Source organism: Triplophysa dalaica, chromosome 3, assembly GCF_015846415.1.
Source record: "Triplophysa dalaica isolate WHDGS20190420 chromosome 3, ASM1584641v1, whole genome shotgun sequence".
NCBI classification, from domain to species: Eukaryota; Metazoa; Chordata; class Actinopteri; order Cypriniformes; family Nemacheilidae; genus Triplophysa; species Triplophysa dalaica.
In genome coordinates, this window is record NC_079544.1 from 19987812 (window position 1) to 20012269 (window position 24458).

General features: G+C 38.0%; 1 protein-coding gene across 1 annotated transcript; it reads left to right on the forward strand.

Moving 5' to 3' along the window:
* Positions 1-11: 11 nt before the first annotated feature.
* On the forward strand, positions 12-23993 carry klhl24a (kelch-like family member 24a). Its single transcript, XM_056744697.1, has 8 exons — positions 12-225; positions 1759-2622; positions 2898-3013; positions 6000-6184; positions 14045-14163; positions 17923-18111; positions 21392-21580; positions 22016-23993. The coding sequence occupies exons 2-8, from the start codon at positions 1822-1824 to the stop codon at positions 22214-22216; spliced, it is 1800 nt and encodes a 599-aa protein (XP_056600675.1). The 5' UTR covers positions 12-225; positions 1759-1821; the 3' UTR covers positions 22217-23993.
* Positions 23994-24458: the final 465 nt, after the last annotated feature.

Sequence of the window (24458 nt, forward strand, 5' to 3'; positions counted from 1 at the left end):
TAGATAAGCGTTCGGCGAATGGCACACAAAAGCTGTGTATGCGCTCTTTGTGCCAAAACACGCAGTGAGTGACTATGAGACGGATGTTTACAAAGAAAACTTTACAGTCTTATGGATCTCTTTTTACTACACAAAGGATTGTATTTTTGACACACATTTTTGAGAATATTTTATTTAGGCAATTGTTCTTGATGTTTTCCAGAAAGTTAGCCTCCTGTGTATAAGGTAAGAAATGTCTGTTTTACTTTTTTTAATGAATATCTTAAATAATGGAAGTCAGCACTTGTATTGCGATACTGGAAGCAATGCTTACATGTGAACTGTAACGTTACTTCATATGTGTTTTAAAGTATGTTATGTATGTGTGTGTCCTGCTTCTGGCGCGATGCTAATAGACTTCTTTTGTACTGTCTATCTATATACATTTATATCTGCTTGTAGATGGTAACTTTGACTTTGTAGTGCTTTTAGGAATAAGGTTTGAACTTTATTAACTTTACTTTATCTATCTCTGAGGAGGTGACGAATAGATGATGCACTAGTGTCCCATGTAGTGGCCGATGTGCAACTATGCCATCAAAATCCATCCAAAATATATATTATGATAATATTTTGATATCTGTCAACTTTAGTCCATCAGACAGACAGATATATTAATATTGGTATGGAAATATGCACTTTTGATGCTTCCCTTAAAAAAGAGATTTGTTTTGTGAAAAATGTCTTGATCAATTGATGTGTTAATTGCAATAATCAAATCAGATATAGACAAGGAGTTTGTATGGGCAATGATTTCTGATTTCACATCCGATTTTCATCTTGGAGTCGATCTGGGATTTTAAAGTTGATTTTAGTAATATACTGAATATCAGTTAATATATTAAGAAACCTCTTATAAATGTTGCGTGTTGTTTGGGGTATATACCTCTCCCTGTTTTAAGAACTTAGAGATGGAGTTACCTAATACATCAGGCATGTAAATAGTTTCTATGTAGCCATCCGAAAGTGCCACAGCATGTGTATCTTTTCAGAATCTGCTGCAGCTTAGTCTTTGTAAACAAATACACATGTCCAAGAGGTAATTCTTATGTACAATTACTCACAGTTGCATTCACTTCTGGGACCTCATGATTTCAGTCCGTATGGGGCATTGTTTTGCTTCAGCTTTGGAGGAACTATTGAGCAACCGTTATTGTTCTTCCACAACAAAACAAACTGGAGTGACTTTAAGAAAAGATTGCACAAACTCACCATATCCCTCCATCTTTCTGCCTAAGAAGCGGCGTTCCTTCTACAGTTGTGTTTTATTACTACCCTGAGGTCATGTGTGCTGATGTTTTTTCTCTGCTCCAGTAACCTTCTCAATACCTCATCTTTTCTCTGATGATTGTGTAATAGTTAGCCTTTAGCCTTAAACACGTGTTTGTATCTATTGAGTTCTGGTTATCGTGACCCACGTGACACGTTGGAACTTATTAATTCTATAAAAATATCATGAGAAATTACCAGAAGAACTAAAATATTTAAGCATGTATATATTCACATCCCTGTGCTCGTCCTGGCTGTAGATAACACTTCCTTCTCAGATCTCAGTTATGAAGGAGTGTAAAACATTTTATTTCGTTTTTAATGCTGTTAAGTAATTCTATAAATGTTTACATGGAAGGACTTTAAAACTAAACTTAGGTTAGTGGACCTCTACTAGTAGGACTGAATTTCTCTGGTGTATAATTTGTGTAAACCTTGTCCCTTTAACAGGTGTTGATGGTAGCTGACCGGTTTCCTACAGCCATAGATCGTAATTCCTAATCAGATAAAGTCATGGTGCTCATTCTGGGTCGCCGCCTTAATCATGAGAACTCTGGTGGTGTACCAGAATCTCCGGCAATCAAGCGTAAAGTTTTTGAGATGGACTCCAAGAACCTAAACGAGGTTTACAACTTCTCTTCCGGATCTTCTCACTCCGAGACCGTCCTCCAGGTCTTCAACGAGTTCCGAGACAGTCGTCTCTTCACGGATGTGATCATCAGCGTCCAGGGTCGTGAGTTTCCCTGTCACCGCGCCGTGCTGTCGGCATGCAGCAGCTACTTCCGTGCCATGTTCTGTAATGACCATCGGGAGAGCCAAGAGATGCTGGTGGAGATCAACGGCATCCAGGCGGATGCCATGGACACGTTCCTGCAGTACGTTTACACAGGCCGTGCTTGCATCACCACAAACAACGTCCAGTTCCTCTTCGAGACCTCCAGTCTCTTCCATATCGTCACTCTGCGGGACGCATGTGCCAAATTTCTGGAGGAGCAGCTGGACCCGTGCAACTGCCTTGGTATCCAGCGCTTCGCAGATGCTCATTCTCTCAAACAGCTCGCCAGTCGTTGCCGTGGCTTCGCCCTGCAGAATTTCCCAGAAGTGGCACAGCATGAAGAGTTTCTGGACCTGCGCAAGGATGAACTGGAGGAATATTTAGGTAGCGATGAGCTGTCCGTTGGAAGGGAGGAGTTTGTGTTCGAAGCTGTGATGCGTTGGGTCTACCACAATGTAGAGTACCGCCGGCCTGTGCTAAAAGACCTGCTGCAACATGTCCGACTGCCTCTCCTGCATCCAAACTACTTTGTCCAGACGGTAAGTGGCACTGTTAAAAATATGTTGAGCAGGAATGTTTAATGTAATCTAAAGCATTAATTTTAGATCGATGAAGAGACAACATAGTGGACTGCAACATATTTTTGTAGATCTGCATAGTTTAGTAACTGATCAAACACACCTAAAGCAGCTTATCAAGATATTTGGGTTCATTTGAAAAGATTTTGTCAGGTGTGTTTAAAGTGCACATCTCCAGGAAGTAAGTTAAACTGATAACATGTTGACGAAAGAAACAAAATATTTCTCTGCCGCAGGTGGAAGGTGATCAGCTGATACAGAATGCTCCAGAATGTTACCAGCTGCTGCATGAGGCACGTCGGTACCATGTGCTTGGCAATGAGATGATGTCACCACGTACCAGACCCCGCAGGTAAGATTTGGACAATAGAGGCATCTTTACCCGGCTGAATGAAAGTGAAAGTTCACCCAAAATGACATTTCTGGCATGAATTACTCACTCTCTAGTTGTTCCAAACCTGTATTTATTTCTATTCTTGAACAGTTCTCAGACCCCGTTGACTCCCATAGTAGGACAAATTACAATAGTCATCAATAGTGCCCCAGAAGGGTTTGCTGGCCTTCATTCCACTATGGTAGTCAATGGGGACCATTTGGTTATAAGCATTCTTCCAAACACTTTTCTCTGTGTTCATCAGAACAAAGAAATGTACATTCTACCTTGATTCTGTGTAAATGTAACGCAGGATTAAAGCAACTTTGTCATGATAGAGCAGATGTTTAAAAAAAAAATCATATTAAAAGTTAAACAATGTAATGTAAAAGATATATAAAAGAAAATGATAGTTTCATTCATTTCCCATTTCCGTATTCACTTTTTTCCGTAAAAGATGATGTACAGTAACACTGGCCTTGTTTTGGAAGTGAGTCAGTGTGAAACCGTTTCTCATGCGTGACTTATGTTTCTCTGGAGATGAAACGAAGCACACTGTCCTTGAATACTACATGCAACGTTGAGTTTTAAAACATTATTAAATTGTGCTAAAAACACTGATATTGACTCATCACAGTGGTTTTTGTACTGAATATGCACTCAGGCAAGGAACTGATGTACACTACACTTGTGATTTTTAAGTTTTCTGTATTTAGAGAAAATAAGATCAGCCTTGACTGTTTAAAATCCATTACTTGACTGTTGCTCTTATTAGTACTGTAGAAAGTTAGTCGTTTGCTTACTCTCCATAAGAACTTGAACATCTATTCCGCATCATATTGCACATAAACTGTCAATTATACATCTATTTGGGAATCATTTTAGTTTCTATTTATTAAATCGTGACCTTAGAAATGATTTAAATCGATTGGTAGCCTATATAAGACCAGTCTTTTGATTCCACGTATGTTTTTTGTCATCCTTATGCTGTCCCAATTGCTTCCATTGGGCAGTTGTGGCCTAATGGTTAGAGAGTCGGACACGTGACGAGATAGTTGCCTGTTTGATTCTCAGGGCCGGCAGGTAACGACTGAGGTGCACCTTACCCCTACTTGCTCCCCGGGCACTGCAATTATAGCTGCCCACTGCTCCGGGTGTATGTGTGTTCACTACTCTCTGGATGGGTTAAATGGAGAGGTCACATTATGGGTCACCATATCTGACTTTAAGGTCACTTTCAAATTGTTTCCCACATCTGTAAGTCACTTTGGATGAAAGCGTCCTTCTAAATGAATAAATGTAAAATTCAATCCAACCTTGAGGTACCAGCAGACTGACAACAACTTGGAACATCAATCCTTACGGGTCCTTTACCGATGGTACTTTTGTTAAGAAAAATTACCCTTTCAAAAGAGACCTTTAAACAAACATTTTGTGTGAGGATATCTTTTTTAAATGTTCTATCTATTTTTGGCAATGTGTGTATTTGGAGGAAGTTAATATATTTTAAGGTGGTACTTTTGTAAGGGCCGGATGGATTTGGATGCGTTATCTATAGTTGGAAGCAGTATCTCAATTATTTGGAGGCATTATCAGTACGTGAAAACATTATAGGAATATGGAGTCTGCATCTGTATTTGGGAGCAGTATCTGTGTGTGGGGGTTTTATCTGTGTCTTGAAGTCTGTATCTTTGCTGCTTTCATTGGAGGGGTGAAAGTGTGGCCATGTCTGTGCCTTGATTAGACATCGTATTTCAAAATGATTTACGGTTTTATAAACACACATTTTTCAAGCAAAAAACAACCACACATGCATGGACACTTTTCTTTCTATTATCGCAGTACTGCGCTCAAAGGAAGTATGCAGGATTTTGACATTACAATAGTGTTGTCATTTTTCAGAGCAGCTGTTGCATCACTTTGTCTCGGGTCAAAAGGTCGGTTCATTGTGCGGCTGCAGAAAAATGTGAATTGCAATAACTTGTTAATAATTTGAATACAAAATGAAATAAGTTTGTTTAATCTATTTGAACTGTTAAATTGTATTTATAAACAAAGTTATGTAACAAATGTATACTGTATGTTTATACATACTGTTTATATTATATGATTTAAATCATAACTTTGAAGTAGAAAAATTACATTACTTCAAACTAGGGCTGCACGATATTGAAAAAAACGATTGCGATGTTTTTTTCTTCTGCGATATATATTGCGATGTGTAGAAATACAGAACTGCTTGGAACCCTTCGCATATGGTGTAACACTGGCAAACGCATCCGAAATAGTTTTTTGCTTTGGACGGCAATCAGATCTGGCTTTGCACTCGTCATACAGAGCTCTGTGGTGCCGACTTAAATGATTAAACAAATTAGTTGTGTTTCCGCGTGTTGTGCACGGCACTCCCGACAAAGTACTTGTTTTTGGTCAACATCATCCTTTCTGTAGCCAAAATATTTCCAAATAATTGAAGATGCGCTTCTTTTTGCGACCAAGTCGTCCATTTCGGTGCTTTTCTCCCGTTCCTCGCTCATTTCGTCATGCGCACGCATGCAAAGGCTGCGTGTCAAAAACGTGAAGCAACAACATGTGCTTTGTAAATAAAAAAAAGCACCCATAAATCAGAATTCATTACTTTATATCAGGCAAATATAGAAAAAAAACTTTCCCTGCATCGCAACTCGTGCGATGTGACTATTGCGCATGCGTACATCGCGATATCGATGCTAAAACGATATATCGTGCAGCCTTACTTCAAACCAAAGTTTGGTTTTGGATTGTTGCATTGAATGGATGTATGGATTGTTAAAAATGTATACATGTTTTATGATTTAAGAAAACTCAGTAAAGTTTTATTTTATGTGAATTTAGTCTCATACAGATTTTCAGTCTGGTTTAGATTTCATATGAATTCTCCCATGATAGCCCAATGGTGTTGTTTAATTCTTTCTCATGTTTTCTGCAGGTCGACAGGATTCTCAGAGGTCATCGTGGTGGTGGGGGGCTGTGAGCGGGTGGGCGGCTTCAATCTGCCCTACACAGAGTGTTACGACCCAGTGACGGGAGAGTGGAAGTCTCTTGCAAAGCACCCAGAGTACACTAAATCTGAGTATGCAGTCTGTGCCCTCCGCAATGACATTCTTGTGTCAGGTGAGACCCTATCATGTAATACTCACAAGTCATGCTGAAAAAACACGTAATGTCATGCCTTGTTTGAACAGGGAGGTATTTTCTGTTCGGAACTGGTGTGCCCTGTACTTGGTTACAGTGACTGAGTTTTGAGGCTGGTTTTGTGGAATCTGAACACACACGCTGAATCTACTTTTCTGATGTGATGGCACAGGGTTGTGGTCGCTTTGAAAGAAGAGAGGAAATTTACGCATTAGGGAGGAGGACATGAATTAAATATTTTATCTATGAGTCACGCATACAGGAGTGTTAAAATATATTTCAACAATTTCATCTTTTTATAGTGTTATATTTCCCTATTTTTATGTCTACCTCAGGCGTTTTAAGTCTCCTTCAACAAGACCACCTAAAAAGGTTTATAAAAACACATTTCTATATCCCCCTGGAAACATTATTTTCTCAAATAACTACTGTTACATACTCTATACATTTTTTTTTCAGTTGAGCTTTAGCTAAACAACAAGTTCTCTTAATGTGTGGATTACTTTTATAAATGAATCTTCTCAGCGGTGGGCTTTGAAAAATATCTTGTTCATGAGGAAACTCTGAAACAGCTGCTTATAGTTTGTGGAAAATAGGAAACAGCATCTGCCTCTGTGACCAGCCAGTGTGCCAAGGGAGGGTCCTCGTTGGCACAGCTCAGTGTTCCATTGGCTGAAAGATTGGGACATTTAAACTGCAATCATCAGGAGGGCAGTGCTTAAGGGTGTATCTGTGCCAGAACAGCTTCAGGACGGTTCCAGGATTGGTCAGAGTAAAGTGTTTGGCTGTAAAGTTCGCTGATGTTATTGCATGATTTCATTCCGGCCCAAAGGTCGCTGGTGATCCAGGTCACGTTCATGCAGACTGTCTTTAGATGCAGCTGTTTACTGAATGATCATAAATATTTTATGCATTGAAATTTGAGCTTACCTTTTTTAGGTCATGTCTGTTTTTGTCAGCAAATTAAAACAGTCTTGACTTCATACAGAGGAACACCAAATTAGGGAATTCTTGGTAATTCTTTTTCTTGGAGTCTTTGTTATATGCTTTAAAAACAAGTAGTAGCGTGTGTGTTTGTTTTCTCTGAATAGAGTTGCGTTGTTTTTATGTTCTCACTTGGCAGTTTTGCCCCCCTCTCTCTCTCTCTCTCTCTCTCTCAATTTTCCAAATGCCAAAGCATTGACATAACAAAAGACATACAATAAGTACAAACATCAGTCAAATTAAAATAAGGTGCTGAATGAGCCATAAATATAGAATGAAATATAAAATAAAGTATATGCAAGTAAACAAATGAAGTATTATATAGAAATAATATATCAAACGTTCAGGCAGAATCATGTCTTTAGATAAGCGATATGTAAATATCTCTCTCTCTCTCTCACACACAAGCTTCTCATGGCTGTAGTTGTGTGCACGTGCAGCTGGATGGCCTCCAGCTTTGGGTTCAGACGCCTCTTACTAAATCTATGTCCTCTCCTTTATAAGCCATATCCTGCAGGCTCGCTGGTTAAGCTGTCTTTTATAAACATTACTCATGGAATTCTTGGAAAAACTGAAATCTCATCTGAGAGGTTGCCAGCCTGCTAAATCATGATCTCTTTAAACAAAAAAAAGTATTTAGTAATTTAGAGCAGGTTAAAATCAAAGTCAATTTAGTTAAATGTTTCACTTAACGTTCTAATCATATGCTTTAATGGCTGAAATTAGTTTCTTTCATTAGAAAACTAACATTTTATTTAATAAAATGTTTTGAAATGGATGGCTGAAGAAATAGATGGCGAGAAGTTAGCTGAAAAAAATCCCAAAAGAACATTTCTGCTGTCCAGGTGACTATATTGAAGATGGTACAATATAACAGTTTTGATTTATTTGAGTTTTTTAGTCACAACATATTTCCCAAAGTTTTTAACACATTTGTGAGTTGGCTTCACTAAACATGGCTTTAACAATAAGTTTAACTAACTTTTATTAATGCCACATGTTTTTACAGATCAAGTAGAGTAAAAATGATGGAATCATCTGCTAAAGTAAATACATTTAGTACTTTGTTGCTCCTCCTCTGGCTTTTATGGTTGCCTGAATTGTTTGAGGCATGGACTTCACTAATGAAAAACAACATCCCCCTCAATATGGTTCCGACTTTCTCAAATAGCAGTTGACAGATCAGCTTTGCAGGATGTAGCCTTATCATGGACAAGTTTTTTTAATTCTACCATAAATTTTCGAAAGGATTGAGATCCGGGCTGTTTGCTGGCCATGTCAATGAGTTGATTTGCCTTTCATGATGAAAAGCTTTAACATGCTTTGCTCTGTGGCAAGATGCATTGTCATCATGAACAATGTCTTAAGCATCACCAAATTTCTCTTCCATGGATGGGATGAGAAAAAGTGTCCAAAATTTCAATGTACAATTGTGCATTGACAGTTGAGGTAATGATTGCCATCTCCCCGGGTCCTTTACCTGACATGCAGAAACATGAATACATTTTTTAAACAAAAACGGGAACAATAAGGCTTATCCACAAAATAATATTATCCACAAAGTAATCCACTCAACAAAGTACAAACACGGGCAAAAAACACTTTAAGGAACAAGGTGACACTAGCAAAACATTTACGGATCACAATGACATAAAAAACCATCCAATGGAACACAGTTTTGGAACAAGGTAAAATCTAATTTACAACTTGACTAATTTACAACAAGACCTGACCAAACACAATGGGCAAAGGAGAGTACGTTTAGTGTACGGACAACTAGGCTGATGGGGTGCAGGTGACAGTCAATGATGATGAACAGGTGCAAATGTCAATGAGGGACAGGTGAGGGACCGTGGCAAAAGTAACGTAAGTGATTTACATGTTAAGTCATTGCAAAGACGCGATAGGACATCCTGCGGCGCGGTTGGGCGAATGACGTGATTCGCACGAATGATACGCCGCGAATTGAGCGTTTCGAGCGAGTTGAAAAATCTGAACTTTGGCGAAACTTTGCGCCGCGTTAACAAATCAGGAACTTGCTCCAGTAGACGTGATAATGATGTAGCGAGACTAGGGAGAAATCTGTGAGAACAATGGAGGACAAAATCATCGTTGCTGTATGTGGATACCTGGAGCTGTACAATACATCTTACATTTATAAAACAGGAATAAAAAGGATCTTGCTTGAAAGAAAGTGAGTGAGATCAGACAATCTGGTAAATTGTAAAAAACGCTATTTACTCAATATGAGCTATGAATATTTAAATATATATATATATATATACTAGACTGGAGCAGCCTGGCAGAAGCCCCTCCCATGACGCAAATTCGCGTCTGTTGTGAAGTGAATTTCACGCGCGAATGAAGCGAGTAAGCTTAAAATGTTAAAGCGCCCAATTACGCTCAAGTCATGTTTGGTCGTAAAGCTCTATTACAGTTCTGTCATAAAAAATTGACTCCTGTTTCCAACCATGTTTTTCATTTGCTTTGTTGTGCATTTTCGGTTTTCAAGGCATATTGCTTTGAGGTTTCTATCCTGGTCCTTTCACGTCTTCCTTGGTCTGCCTGTATGTTTTCCTCTTATACCCTTCCCATTCAGTTCTAACTTGCACCTAACTTTACTGATTCCTATTTAAAATCAAAATGTAAGAAAGTAAAGAACATTCTGTACATATAACCTTAATATAAGGCCAAGTTAAAGATTCAAATCTATTCAAACAGATAAATATCTTGTAATTAGAATTTAAGTCTGGTTTTCACAGTCAAGCTCACATATATGGAAATAATATTAAAAAGCAGTCACTCGATATTATTTAAACTATGTGACCTTTTAACAAATTGATTTTTGCTGAATTTTTTTTTCTTGATAAGATGTCAATGTTTTAAATGAAAACATCCTCATTGTGCTAGTAAACTTATCCTAGTTACCTGCTCTACTTACTATATATTTTTTTAGATATAAATTACATGTATTTTTATGTAGAATGTTTTTGAGACATGTTTTCTTTATGGGGCCACAGCATTTTGCCCGCTGGGTATTATATATTTTTCTGATATGTTTGCACACATATCCGTAGAGATGGTTCTCGGGAAGCACTTATGCTCCTCTCCTTCCTGTGTGTGAGACTCCGTGTCATCCTCTCTGGATGTTTACAGGCACACTGCTTGACTTGCAAAGTAATCTTACCTTCATTCAGATTTAATACCCTCATTTGTGACATCGCCATCGAGTTATTCAAGTATTGTCACCGTGCTCCGTTTAGGCTGTTCAAACTTCATTCCAATCCCTGAATGTGAAAGCTGTAATTGTTCTGCATTTCCACCTGCTCAATTTAAGTCACCACTAGATATACAGGCTTGTGGTGTTCTGCTTAAAACTTCTCGCTGTCACAGAACCCATAAATCATTCCATCCGCCCCCGACATGAGGCGTGACCGGGAGGCCCGATGTATTTCAATTTGACATTTTGAACGAACATCCAGTAATCTGACGTTTCCTGTTTGCGTTCGCTCCTTTCTGTGGCTAATGTGCAGGGGTGTTGCTAGACATAAATTACATCACAGGCTGAAGTCCTTTGGTGCCATATTGTATACGTAGCCAAATTGACAAGTAGGTGATCCCTTTAGAAGTTGTGTAGTTTAATCCAGTTCTTAGTGAATTTTGAAAGATTTTAAGATTTTCTCATTTAGGATTGAAATATATGAATATATTTTCCAACAATTCTTCTTTATTGTATTTATTGTTTATTGTCTGTTAGGCAAGGCAAGTTTATTTATATAGCACATGTCATACACAAGGGCAATTCAAAGTGCTTTACATAAAATGATTGTGCGAGAAATAAAACGTATCTTTAAAATGCAAATGATTTAAGATCTCAAATACTTTAGATTGTTTTCAAAAACAATAAAACAGCAATAAAATTGATTAATAATGTGAGTGTATATATAAAAAGAATAATAACAAAAGAGAAATAAATTAGAAATAGAAGTGCAGTTGATGTAAACCAGCACAGTGCTCAGGTTGTGAATGCACAGCTAAACAAGTGTGTTTTAATCTGTATTTAAAAGTAGCTGCTGTTGGTGAACGTCTGATGTCTTCTGGAAGCAGATTCCAGCTACGGGGGGTGTAATGACTAAACACTGACTCGCCTTGTTTTGAGTGAACCCTTGTTATCTCTAACTGACTTGATCCTGATGATCTGAGAAGTCTGTTTGTTTTTTTTGTCAATAAGCATATCTGAGATGTATTTAGGTCCTAGACCATAAAGTGATTTATAGACAATTAATAATACTTTGAAGTTGATTCTAAAAGTAACTGGTAACCAGTGTAAGGACTTGAGGATTGGAGTCATATGATCAGATTTTTTGGTTCTGGTCAGAATCCCGGCAGCAGCGTTCTGTATCACAAAGATTTTTTACCTTACTTTGTGTCTTTAGACCTCTTAAGTCAAGGTATGTGTTTACCTTGTTAGTTTCATCCTTGTTACCAAAAACAATGACTTCAGTTTTGTTTTTAATTAACTGAATGAATTTTTGACATATCCAGCTTTTAATTTCATCAATGCACTGGCAAAGAGAGTCGTTGGGTGAGAGGGATGGGTAGATCTGAGTGTCATCTGCATAGCTGTGGTAAGCAATTTGGTATTTTTCACTGTTTGGCCAATTGGGAGCATATACAAATTGAAGAGGAGCGGAGCAAGAATCGAGCCCTGTCGAACACCACAAGTCATGGGTGTCCAGTCAGATTTCTGTTTCTCTCCCTTTAAGGTATGATCCGAACCATTTAAGTACCAACCCAGAAAGCCCACCCAGTTGTCCAGCCTATGTAGGAGTATGGTGTGATCTAACATGTCAAAAGCAGCACTGAGATCTAGTAATACCAGAACTGATATTTTGCCTGAATCAGAATTCAATCGAATATCATTCGTTATCTTTATGAGCACTGTCTCTGTGCAGTAATGCTTACAGAAACCAGACTGATAATTCCAGACTGCAATTGAGAAAAGGCAGGTCATATGAGATTCAAGAGATTTACTGTTCACGTGTACGCTTTATATCCGGTCAAGAAAGTGTTTTCAATAGGTTCATTGGCAGCACATAAGTGTCGGCTGGTGACAGGCTTTGTCTTTAATGCTTGTTTGTCTGGTCTTCATTCTGAATGAATGTCCCAAAGACCCGACTCTTTGACAAAGATGCTTTGTCAGGCAGACCAGTAAGTCTGCTTTTATAAAGCCCTGAAGTACGTCTTTATTGTGTTCACTCAAGATTAAAGGACAAAACATACACGTACCCTCTAATTCAACAGAGGTTTTGTTTACAGAGCCGTTGCTGAGCTTCTCCTTCCTCATTAACCTAAAGCTTTTTTTCTTTCTACCTTTGCTTTTTCCTCTTTAAACTTCCCTTTTTGGTCACATCTCAACGGTAGAGCGTGTTTAACCGGGTCACGTGATGCAGCAGGGGGCTGTATGAGGTAAGAAGTGTCTCCAGCTATTTGAGTAGTTCTGACACCTTCATTATCTGCATTTAAAGCCGAATTAAAGTGCCAGGTGTTAGTCACGCGTGTGGGAGAGAGAGACTGTCGCGGCTTGTCTCAGAGCTGCTGTTTAGCTGATAGCTAACCTGGCGGGTGAGATGTGAAGAAGCAGTGAATAGACCCTCTCACATCAGATCAAGCTAAACATAACAGACAACAAATAATGTAAGGTTTGGATCAGAAGGAGCTACAGCTGTGACTCCGAAAGCACTGTGGTTTGACTTTGTTTAATAACAGACATGGGAACAAACAACCTGTTTGGCTTTAAGTCTCAATGCTTTATTATAAAGCAAGCACCTCCGGATAAATTAACGTTGATCAGTATACAGTTTTTGTTTCTGAGATGTTCCCATTGTAAGCCATTATTAGAATTGCCTTTAAACTATTGGTCCCAGGATCATTTTAGTGAATGTAAGTTCCCTATCAAAAGCTACACTCGACGCTGCTTTTCAAACGCTTTGGGAGAACAGTCTTTGTTCGACCGGTTGTGAAGCACGTGTGTCAAAAAATGTGGCTTTAAATAACCTTGGCAGGTGAGGTGGCTAATTACCCCAACACCTGCAGGTTATAAATACGCGTGATGCGTCTTCAGGTTTTTGGTCGTCAAGGACCGCTTTGTGTTGCATGTGTTTGTCATGTTGTGCGAGGAATAGACAGAAAATAAGAGTAACTAAAAGAAGTAGAAAAATAATGTCCAGACACTTCCAGTGCGGCAGCGTTGGTATTCTCGTATTCCCATAGCATTTGAAACCTAGCATTTAATGTAGCCTTTAATATGGAACTTCTCAGGTTTCTTGGTTGTAACCCTATTCCCTGAAAAAGTGGGAACGAGATGCCGCACTGTGGCGTGCCCAGACATTCTTTTGTTGGAAAGTTGGAACCTGAAGACGCGTCCTCGTCATGCGTATTTGTAACCTGCCGGTGCTGAGCCACGTCACCTTCCAAGGCTATTTTAAGCCAATTTTTTTGTCGCGTTTGACACACGTGCTTCACAACCGGTCGAACAATGCAGCATCTTGTTCCTGTTTTTCAGGGAACAGGGTTACAGCCAAGTAACCAGAGACGCTGTCACACATTGGTTTTCCCAAGTGAAAGTTCACCCAAAAAATTCTGTCGTTATTTACACGCCCTCTTGTCATTTTGAACCTTTATAACTTTCTTTCGCAGAACACAAAAGAGGATATTTTGAAGAAAGTTGATAACCGAACAGCACTGGCCCCCATTCACTTTTATTGTATTGAAACAAAACCAAAGCAAGTGAATGGGTATCGTTGTTGAGCTACAGGAAGCATTTGTTAATATTGTTGGGTTTTTGGTTTGCAGGTGGACGCATCAACACCACTTACGTGTGGATGTATAATTCACAGCTCAACCTCTGGATCAAAGTCGCTTCTCTGAACAAGGGTCGCTGGAGGCACAAGATGACTGTCCTTCTGGGGAAGGTAAAAGAAAAAGAAGTTCTTAAAAGAACAGTTCACTCAAAAATGAAAATTCTGTCTTTATTTCCTCACCCACGAGTTGTTCCGAATGTGTAGGAATTTCTTTGTTCTGATGAACACAGAGAAAGATATTTTGAAGAATGCGTATGACCAAACAGTTCTTGGTCACCATTGACTACTATAATAGGAAAAATGGGTTTTTAAATTTCTTTATTCTATTGAACTCAAAGGAAGATGTTTTGAATAATGCAGGACTGTAAACAATTCTGGGGCACTTTTGACTCACATTGTGATTTTTCCTACTATGGTAGTTAATGATGGCCAAGAACTTTTTGGTTACAAGCATTCTTCCAAATATCTTTGTGTTCATCAGAACGAACAAACTTATAATGCACATTTGGAACAACTCGTTGGTAAGTAAATTTTGGCAAAATTTTCATTTTTGGGGTTACTGTCCCTTAAAGAGGGGACTCTTACATACAGTATGAAAAACGTGTAATTCATTGATTCAAGTTTGTCCATGCTGCTTACAGAAAGGACTTTAAAAGCCAGTTGTTACCTTTTTTCTACATTGTATGTGTTTCAGGAAATTCAAACCTATGCAAACATTCTTTGTTTATTATTAACTTAACTTTTATTAAGAGTGCCATGCTTTAATGTCAGTTACTAATCCACATCTTGGCTTAAAACATTTACACTTATAACAGAAAAAAAAGTAATAGTATTTATTTTAGTATTTTGCTTCCCTTTATAGCTTGTTAAGTGTCTCGTCGCTATACTACTGTAAACTACCCCATGAATTTGTCTGTTCTAATGTCTTATTATGCATCTCATTTGTAGTTGCTTTGGATAAGAGTATCTAATAAGTACATTTGTTACACATTCAAGCCACTGCACAGATTTTTCCTCTTCCATGCAAAAATGATTGTGCAGTTTTTCTGCGACGTGATCACATCTGGCTTTAAGTGCATGTTTTGGATCTGTTATGATCTCTGTTTTATAGCAGTAATCAGATTGTTGACATTTGACTGAATTATTTTGACTCGGTTATTTTCAGAACTTGTTTGCAGAATCATGCTCTACTTCTTTTCCTAACATGTGTATGATGGCTCCAAAACTGGTTGTAGGTGCCCATTGCAAGAAATTATTGGGAAATGTTGTTTTTCTTAATGTTACTTGAAAGTATTTTGTAATATTGGATGTTTGTTAGACATATGTTTTTATTACTGATACGGGGGTACAGTATTATGCCAGCTTGGATATAAGAAATAATTCTACTGTGGGCACACATGCATAGGCGTCAGTCTGGGTGGTTGAGCACCCACCGGCAGAAACATAAATCCTCCTATGCACACACGTCTTTGGAGACCTGATTCTTTGGAAACTTGGTTACTTCTGTCTTTCCTGTCTGTACGTGTGAGGCTCTGTGACCTCCTTCCTGGATGGTAACAGACATGTTACGTAGCTTTCAGGATGTTTGCAATTCTTGAGAAAGAGGGTTTGAAAGCGTTTCTATTTTAATGAGGTAGTAGTTTACAGATACTCATGTTATTGTTAGACTAATGACTTTCTAACATGAAAAGATGTTCAAAGAATGTTTACTTTGCTTTATAATGCATACAGTCAACCTCATATTTTGTGGTAAGACAATAGAAAGTAATCTGAGTTTAAATTGACGAAGTAAACTTGGTAAGGATTTCATTTTTGGTTAAACTGTTTGTTCGTTTAGGGCTACTGTAGAAATAACATTGTGAATTCCCGCGGTGTATGCAGATAGAAATAGCTCATTCTTAGGTAATAAAAACATAAACCCTCATTATGTAAGGTCCTGCTCTGATCCCGCTCCGACAAAAAATATGTCTAAGCCTTATTATTTTCAGTTTATAATAAACCTCTTGAATAAATGTCTCTGTTTAAGTAGTAGGGTGATAAAGAGCACTTATGTTTCAGTCCGACATTCTTTGACATTACAGACTATATTTTTGGTCCCTTTTTATTTAAAGAGTGCCTAAAATAACTGTATAAATATTGATAAAGTATGTTTGAATATTTTTATTATATTTCCGTGAACAAATAGCTGCCATATTACAACATTTAAAACGAACGTGAAAAATATAATATGAACACCTTCATTATTACTGACATTTATAAAATAAACAGAAAGAGAAAAGAAAAATAGACCAAAACAATCGTTACATCATTTTAGAATGTACTTTTACAAACATGGACAAAGTAGTGTCTTTGAAGGCTGTGTACTCAGCCGCATATGACATTGAGGATTATTCAGGTTTCGTTTCAGAAGAGCAACTGTTACATTGGGTAAGTGACACTGCAATGTCCTCTTAAGAGAAATAAATATACATTTTATAATGTTTGTTACCTGAAATGTGCTTTTGAGCGTTTGTAGTTGACTCACATGCCGTTGTCGTTGTGCTATTATTCACACATCAGTCATTTTCCACTCTGCGAGAAATATTAAAGGGATAGTTCAGCAAAAAACTCAAATTTGCTGTTTATTTACTCACCCTCAGGCCATATGAGATGTAGGTGACATTTTTTCTTGAGTAGAACCATAAAGAAGATTGTTTGGTAAATCCGCAGCCCTCTCTGCTTCATATAATGGGAGTCTATGGGGTCCACCTGTCTAAGAGCTCCTAAAGCACATAATTCCAAAATGCGGCTCCTGGCGACATGTTGACGTTTCGTGAAGTGACTAGCTCGATATTTTCATATATTTGAACGTCATTTTTAATAATATTAGCCATCCTGTACAGCCTAAACACTACCTTTCAGCAGGTGGCGCTAAACATACCAGATGCTGGTATGCCATCCACCACCAAATACTACAAGAAGAACATTGCGATTGTGTGCAGAGGCTGCACATTATGGCTAATATTATTAAAAATGACGTTCAGTTTTATGAAAATATCAAACGATTCGCTTCACGAAACGTCAACAAGTCGCGAGGAGCTGCTTTAAGGAATTATGTGCTTTAGTAACTCCCAGGTGGACCCCACAGCCATTATATGAAGCAGAGAGGTCTGTGGATTTACCAAACAATCTTCTCTATGGTTCGCCTCAAGAAAAAATGTCACCTACATCTCGGATGGCCTGAGGGTGAGTAAATAAACAGCAAATTTGAGTTTTTGGCTGAACTATTCCTTTAACGCTCCTCTCCCCGCTAAGCTCTCGCTTTGCTTCACTCCCATGCTCTGGTCGGAACAGAGAATGAGACTGGAGAACATCACTTAGTTTGACCTTTACTCCTGCAGGTCAGGGGTCAAACCTCATTGTGTCTGTGTGCAACACATGATCTAAGGCCTCAGGGAAGTATGGGCTTATGCTTCTGTATTCTGTTGGACAAGTTTCTGTTGAATGTGGCTTAGTGGCAGTATATTGTTATTGTGGCCTCTACACACTTCCTCTGTAGTGTCATTTTGAGGATACAGGTGTGTGTGTGTTTGTGCATGGGTTACAGGGAAATTTCCTAAAATTTTTCAGGACAAAAAACAGTTTTAGTTACTACACTAAATATATTGTTATGAGCAGACAAAGCTTTTTTCATTTATTGTTGTTGGTAACCCAACATTGACTTTCATTGCATGGGCACAAAACCACTGAGAGATTTCTTCTGTTTTGTTCCACAGATGAAAGAGTCATAAACAAGTTTTAAACCAGATGAGGGTAAATAAACGATGACAAAATAGTTATTGGATGAGCTCTCTTTTTAACTCTGTGGTCTTTGATATGTGTATTCTGCAGGCATATGCAGTTGGAGGTTATGATGGGCAGTGCTGTCTCAGTAACGTGGAGGTGTATGACTCCTTCTCCAATCGCTGGACTGAGGTCACCCCTATGAAAGAAGCCGTATACTCACCGGCGGTCACCAGCTGCGCGGGAAAACTCTTTGTGATTGGAGGACAACCAAATGAAAGCACCTGCTCCAATAAGGTGAGGGGGAGACACATACATGCACGTCAGTGTAAATACATAAAATGTTTGTGTTTATTAATGCTATTTGATGAATAGAATTAAAAGATACCAAAAAACAAGCTGCTATGTTTATTCTTATAGGTGGGGTGGTTGATTTGGAAAGGTGCTAACTTTAGCCTGCTAGCACTTAAATTATAATCCCACCCTCTATGTGATTTGTCGTCCAAAGCCACGCCTCCTCCAAACACATGAATGTATTTCGTAAATCCACGTAACGAATCACAAACTAAATCCACTAAATTCTTCTCCAAGCATGTACATACCTGTCCAAAAGAAAGAGAGCAACCATGGTATCGTCTTTCAGACCCTTTGCCTGCCGCAGCGTGTAAAAGCTGAACCGATGCTAATTCTTCACTACTTTTTCATAAACTGACTTTCGTTTTGTAGAATTGATTGTTGCTGTTTGTCCGCCATTCCACCTACATTGAAACAGTGGACTTGAGCGTGCTGCGGCACTTATGATGTCTGTGTGAACAGGGTGTGCAGTGGTACGCAAAATACGTTGGCTGAAAATATACACATGACCAGTCACAAGGCCAGAATGTTTCGATTGGGCGAACGTTTTTGGGTTCTAGTTGTTTCACGGACAAAATATTATTATACAAATATTATTTGATCACTATACTTCTTGACTGCTATCAGGATGTAAAGAGATTTCCAACCAACATGACAAAAATGATTCTGGACAGGATCACCCACCATGCCTTTAACACAACAACTGGGAATAACGCCACTTTTTATGTTTTTGCATGTGTGTGTGTGTGTGTGAGTGTGTACAGACAAAGCAAGACTTCATGATATTTATTTTAAAAAGGAGGTTGTACACTTTCTTTATTTGTGTTTGAATGGGTAAATGTACCCTCATCCCTCCATTTCTAAAATCTGTCATCTTTTTTTTCTGTTTGACACAATAACGTTATTATGCAAATAGAACAAAACCTAAGCAGCAGAGTTAACAACCTTTCTAATACACTAGGCTTCTTTTCAAACCCTAGTGAGATGACTGCCTGTATGCTTTTTTTGAGACATCATATGTGCAGTCCAAGAGCAGAAACTGTACTAAATTTTAGCAAAAATATTTTGCCATGTAAGATCCTTATTTAGGGCTAAAATTAGCTTAATGCTCATGTATCCTTCATAGAGATAGCAATCCCACAATCCATTGTGTACACAAACGCATCAAAATTCAGTGGAAGTGTTGTTATGAATGTATCTTACATATTGTCTTTAGTATGAATATGTGTCAGTAGTTTATTTTTATTAGCAATTGACTTTCACACAATATCGGTGTGCTTTTGGTATACTGATTTGCTGTAATCTTAGCACCATGTAAGCATGCTACTGTTGAAATCATCTGTGAGCATTTGCAAAGTCTCAGCTGATCTCAGCTAACCTGTCATTTCCACCTGTACTAAACCCTGAAATTAGGCCATGTCTTTGAACAGAATGGCAGTTAACAGCAGATGGGGAGTGCATGTGTGCGTGTGTTTATGCAGGTGGTCTGTACCTGCTGGACAGGTGGGCCTGTGTGGTGAAGTTATTGTTGTCTCAGATAACAACTCACATGGGTCCTTTTCCACTCCTCAGATTACTGCATTCTTGCCATCTGGAACAGAAAATCATATAACCTGATAAGAGTTTCATAGAAATTTCCACAGAAAAGTGGCGTTTTCAGAATATTTCTCCTTTTATGTAACAAGACTTGACTCTTAATTTTTACATTTTCCTTGGATATTTGAACTGAAAGCTTTAAGTACCTCACAAAATGTCTTCATTTACGTTTTAGCCCCTGTCACACAGTTTGGAACATTCCCATTAAATTCCTGAATTACCCAGCAAATCTTCTCCTAGTATATGAACAAAACTTATATGTGGGGATTGCACAAATTCTTTACAGTCAGAACATGCACTTTACCTGCATACTTTACAAACACGCTTTACAAATGTATACTTTCATCCACAAATTCCACAATAGGCATTTCCACTTTAAAGAAACCATTGCACACATACCACACATGTTAATGTATTTGTATACTCTACTGCTTCCTAAATGACTATTTTTATCCAAATTACTGTTTTACTTGTCACTTTTCTCTATATTTTGTACTACTGTAGAGTGCCTGAAGCTCACATCAAGCATTTTGATGTATAGACGATTTCGGCTGTCCTCAAAGAAACAATAACTCTTGGATAGTTTTATTTAATGATATGCATTATGATTTTTTATGCATATGACATATTCCTTGAAGCAGATTTAACAAGTTAGCCATTCACAAACGCAGCAGCCTCCCATCTTTTTTGTTGTTGTTATTTGTTTTGCTACCATTTATACATTTACACTGAAACGGTGTTCTGGTCTTTCACTTTAAAGTCCATGTTAACCAGAAGTTGAGACCGTTTTTACTTTCGTATTTTGAAGTTTTATTGAGTGAAACAGAATTTTGAATGAGAGAAATAGTTGGGTTTTTTTTCACTGCATTTTTTTTATTGGCTGTATAATATCGGCCATTGCATTTTGAAATGATACTGGTGGCAGACCAGTATGCCCAAGTTGTCTAATTTAAAGGGATAGTTTATCCCAAATATTTTATTCTGTCATCATTTACTCACCTTCGGGTTGTTCCTAATCTGTATCAATTTCTTTTTGGTCTGATGAACACAAAGATATTTGGAAGAATGCTTGTATATTTTTTATCCAAAGCAACTTACATTGCATTGTACTATTCATCTATTTCTGAGTGTGCGCAATCCCTGGGATGGAACCCATGACCTTGGCGCTGCTAGAGCCATAATCTAACCACTGAGCTACAGGAAACTGTGTTTATATCCAAACAGTTCTTGGCCACCATTGACTACCATAGTAGGAAAGATTTATTTTTAGATATCTTTGTTCTGTTAATAAAAGAAGATATTTTAAAGAATGTAGAAAAGCAAACCGTTCTGGGGCACTTTTGAATTGTCATTTTTTACACTATGGCAATCAATGGGGTCCAAGAACTTTTTGGTTAAAAGCATTTGTCCAAATATCTTTCTCTGTGTTTAACCACACAAATACATGTATACAGGTTTGGAAGGACTAGAGAGTCTGTAATTCATGACAGAATTAAATTTTTGGGTGAACTAGCTATAAAATTTTATGAAAAAATAGGAATTGTAATTTTTAATTTCACTGGAACTTTTGTGAGACCAATTCTGTTAACAAAAATATATTTGTTTCTTTATCTATTGTGTGTATCAGGTCCAGTGTTATGACCCAGAGACTGACAGCTGGCAGCTGAAGGCATGTGTTCCCTTCACCAAGCCCAATATTTCTGCCGTGTCTCTCAACAACCTCATCTACGTCTGTGGGGGCCTTACCAAAGCCATCTACTGCTACGATCCTTCACATGACCAGTGGATGCATGTGGTCAGCACCTTTAACAAACAGGTAACTGGTCAGCTCCTCCTAGAGTATAGTGGCTATAGAGCTGAAGATAAAATGACCTCTAGGGGCTTCTAGGTTAAACTGTGAGGGGTTAAATGAATACAATAAATATTGAATAAAAATGAAAATTGTTAGAGCCGATAGCCTGTTGGGCAGTGCTCCGATACGTGGCTAAGCTATGCTATGCCAAGCTATGCTAGGCTGAATAGATTCAAAAAGGGTAAAACTCAACTTATTAACTCTGGGGAGTTGGAGAATGAACCATTTCCAAAAAAAACTGTTCCTTTACATTCAACAAACACTGGACTGGAATGGCCACAATACATATAGAAATGCAGAATAAATGAATTTTCGGAATGGTCCCTTTTTCTTCTGTGGCTTTATATAACGTTTAATTCATACATTTTATAAGATGTTTATTTTTGTTTCTACGTTCAGGAGAGTTGCGGGATATCAGTTTGCAATGGGAAAATCTTCATCTTGGGTGGTCGAGGAGAGAACGGCGAAGCATCCGACAATATCCTGTCCTATGACCCTGCCTCTGGCATCATCACAGGCGTGGCTGCAATGCCGCGCCCCATCACCTACCACGGTTGTGTTACCATACAGCGTTTCAGCGAGAAGCATCGCAAACCCTGATAGAACCCCCAAACACACGCAAGCTGGATGTGTAAACTCATTCTGCCAATTAAGCACCACATTTGTGCTGAATATCACACTATTTGTTATTTTTCTCTCATAGATACAATTAACGTAAATATATTCGTCTACATTTTACTAATCACAATCACGAAGAAGCTATTAAGAAGATAAGTTATCAGGGACACACCAGTTTCCTGGCATTGGACGTTTCTGTGGAATACAGAAATGGGTAAAAATATCCTCTTCCTGCCAAGGAGGGTCAGGGATTGTATCAGATATCTGATGGAGCCATTGGGTTATTTAGATGCTGTCATTGGGATAGCCATCACATGAAACAGACTCCACGAATGCCCACTTTATGTTCACTTTATACTTTCTCTTTTGTGATTAACAACATGTTTGTTTGGTATTGTTTTACCTCTCAAATCTAGAAAAACAAGATTTCTTTTTATTCCTATTTATGTCGGCCTTACTCAGATACTTTACTGTATTTTTATGTGACTGTTACTTTTTGCTTAATTTGTAGCATCAATCCTACATATAGACTTTGGTTGATTTCTTGGTGTGGGGAAGTCTGCTATTGTTTTGTGTAAACTGGTAATATTTGTGGTGGTTTTGTATCTAAAACACTGACTCCTTGACGTAATACGCTGACGTTATATTATTTGGCTTTTGAACGTGCCAAATGACAAAAAACACAATTGCTACTTCACACTCGCTACCGGCGTTTTTTGAGCAACATTGGTAAGCCTGAGTTCTCTCTAAAACTTGTTTTGGGTTCTCAGTGAACCGTACAGCTGTGAATTTACATGTTTTCGTCTGTGTGTCAATTTTATTTAAGATCTCAATATTTTTAGTGTGACAACCACGATGTGCCTTTCCGATCATCTTTTTTTTTTATCAGAGCCCCAATCGTGCACTTGTACGTGTTAGTATTAGTAATCTGCTGTGTTTTTGTAAATACATTTTTCTTTTTTGCATTTTATTTTGTGATTGATGAATGAATGATGCTCGCAGTCGTTGATTCTATCAGATGCGGAAAGTTGGAAACATCTTGAGTGATTTGACGCTTGGACTGAACAGAACGGTTATGTTTTGCTATAAGATAACAGCAGACTCGTGCTGAAAACAGACATCGGAATCATCTGGTATCCGTTTCCATTACTAAAATGCTTTCAGAAAGCCCTGCAGCTCTTAATGACAAAATATACGTGTGTCTGTATAAAGGTATTTCAATATTTCTGTATACATACATGATATTGATTCTTATTACCTGATGAACTGTCGTAAGCTTTTCAAAATGTTCTTTTGCCCATGTACTGTTGTACTGGTATCCTATGCTGGTTTTACTTTAAAACCAAACTTAAAAGTTGTGTGTCTGTGTTGAATATGGTATTGGTATTATTTTTGTCCGATTGTATATAACATGTTTATATTTGCTCAGTGCTGTAGTTGGGTTTTTACTAATGTTGCATGGTGACAAAATGTGGATTTGTCATGAGCAAACTAACTCATGTTAGCCTATGAGTAATTGGTATAAGATCTTCTGAGTTTTGAGATGATGTCATGTTTAGCAGGTTTTATGCTTCCTGCTAGTCGGGTTCCAGTAGTGTGGAAACCATCGACCGGTTGTTCACTACGGTTCCAAAGAACTTTTTGGATGGAACACAATAATGTTAATAAACTTTAAACTATGTAAACAGGAAAATGAATAACCTTATATTTGCTTTATTTTGTATGTTAGTGCCTCAATAAAGTTTTACTTTCATACATATTAACTGTCTTATCGTGTGACATTTCATCTAAATATATCTGTCTGTAATGCTTTGTTACTCCAACCCACTTTATTTTTGTGGCCTGAGTAGAGATGCATTCCTAAGGCTTGATCGTCCAAGATTCTGTGGAAATTCTCAGTGCGATATTCAGAGATTACAGTATACAGTATGTGCTTTAGAGCATAGTCTTAAACAACTGGTAAAGACACGTTTTTACAAAGCATAAGCTTCACAATAATGTGAAAAGATCTTTGTGAATTACCCAAGACTCTCAGACCAGCTAAATCCGCTGAATATAAACAATCGTATGACAACATAATTTAGTATGAGGAATGCGGTTTCGGTTATGATCAAATAGTTTATCGTGCCTTTTTTGTTGTGCCAGACCTTTAATGTAGACAAAAAGCAACCATTAACAGGAAGAAACTGCACATAAAGATTTAGTTGTTTAACTAATCCATTTT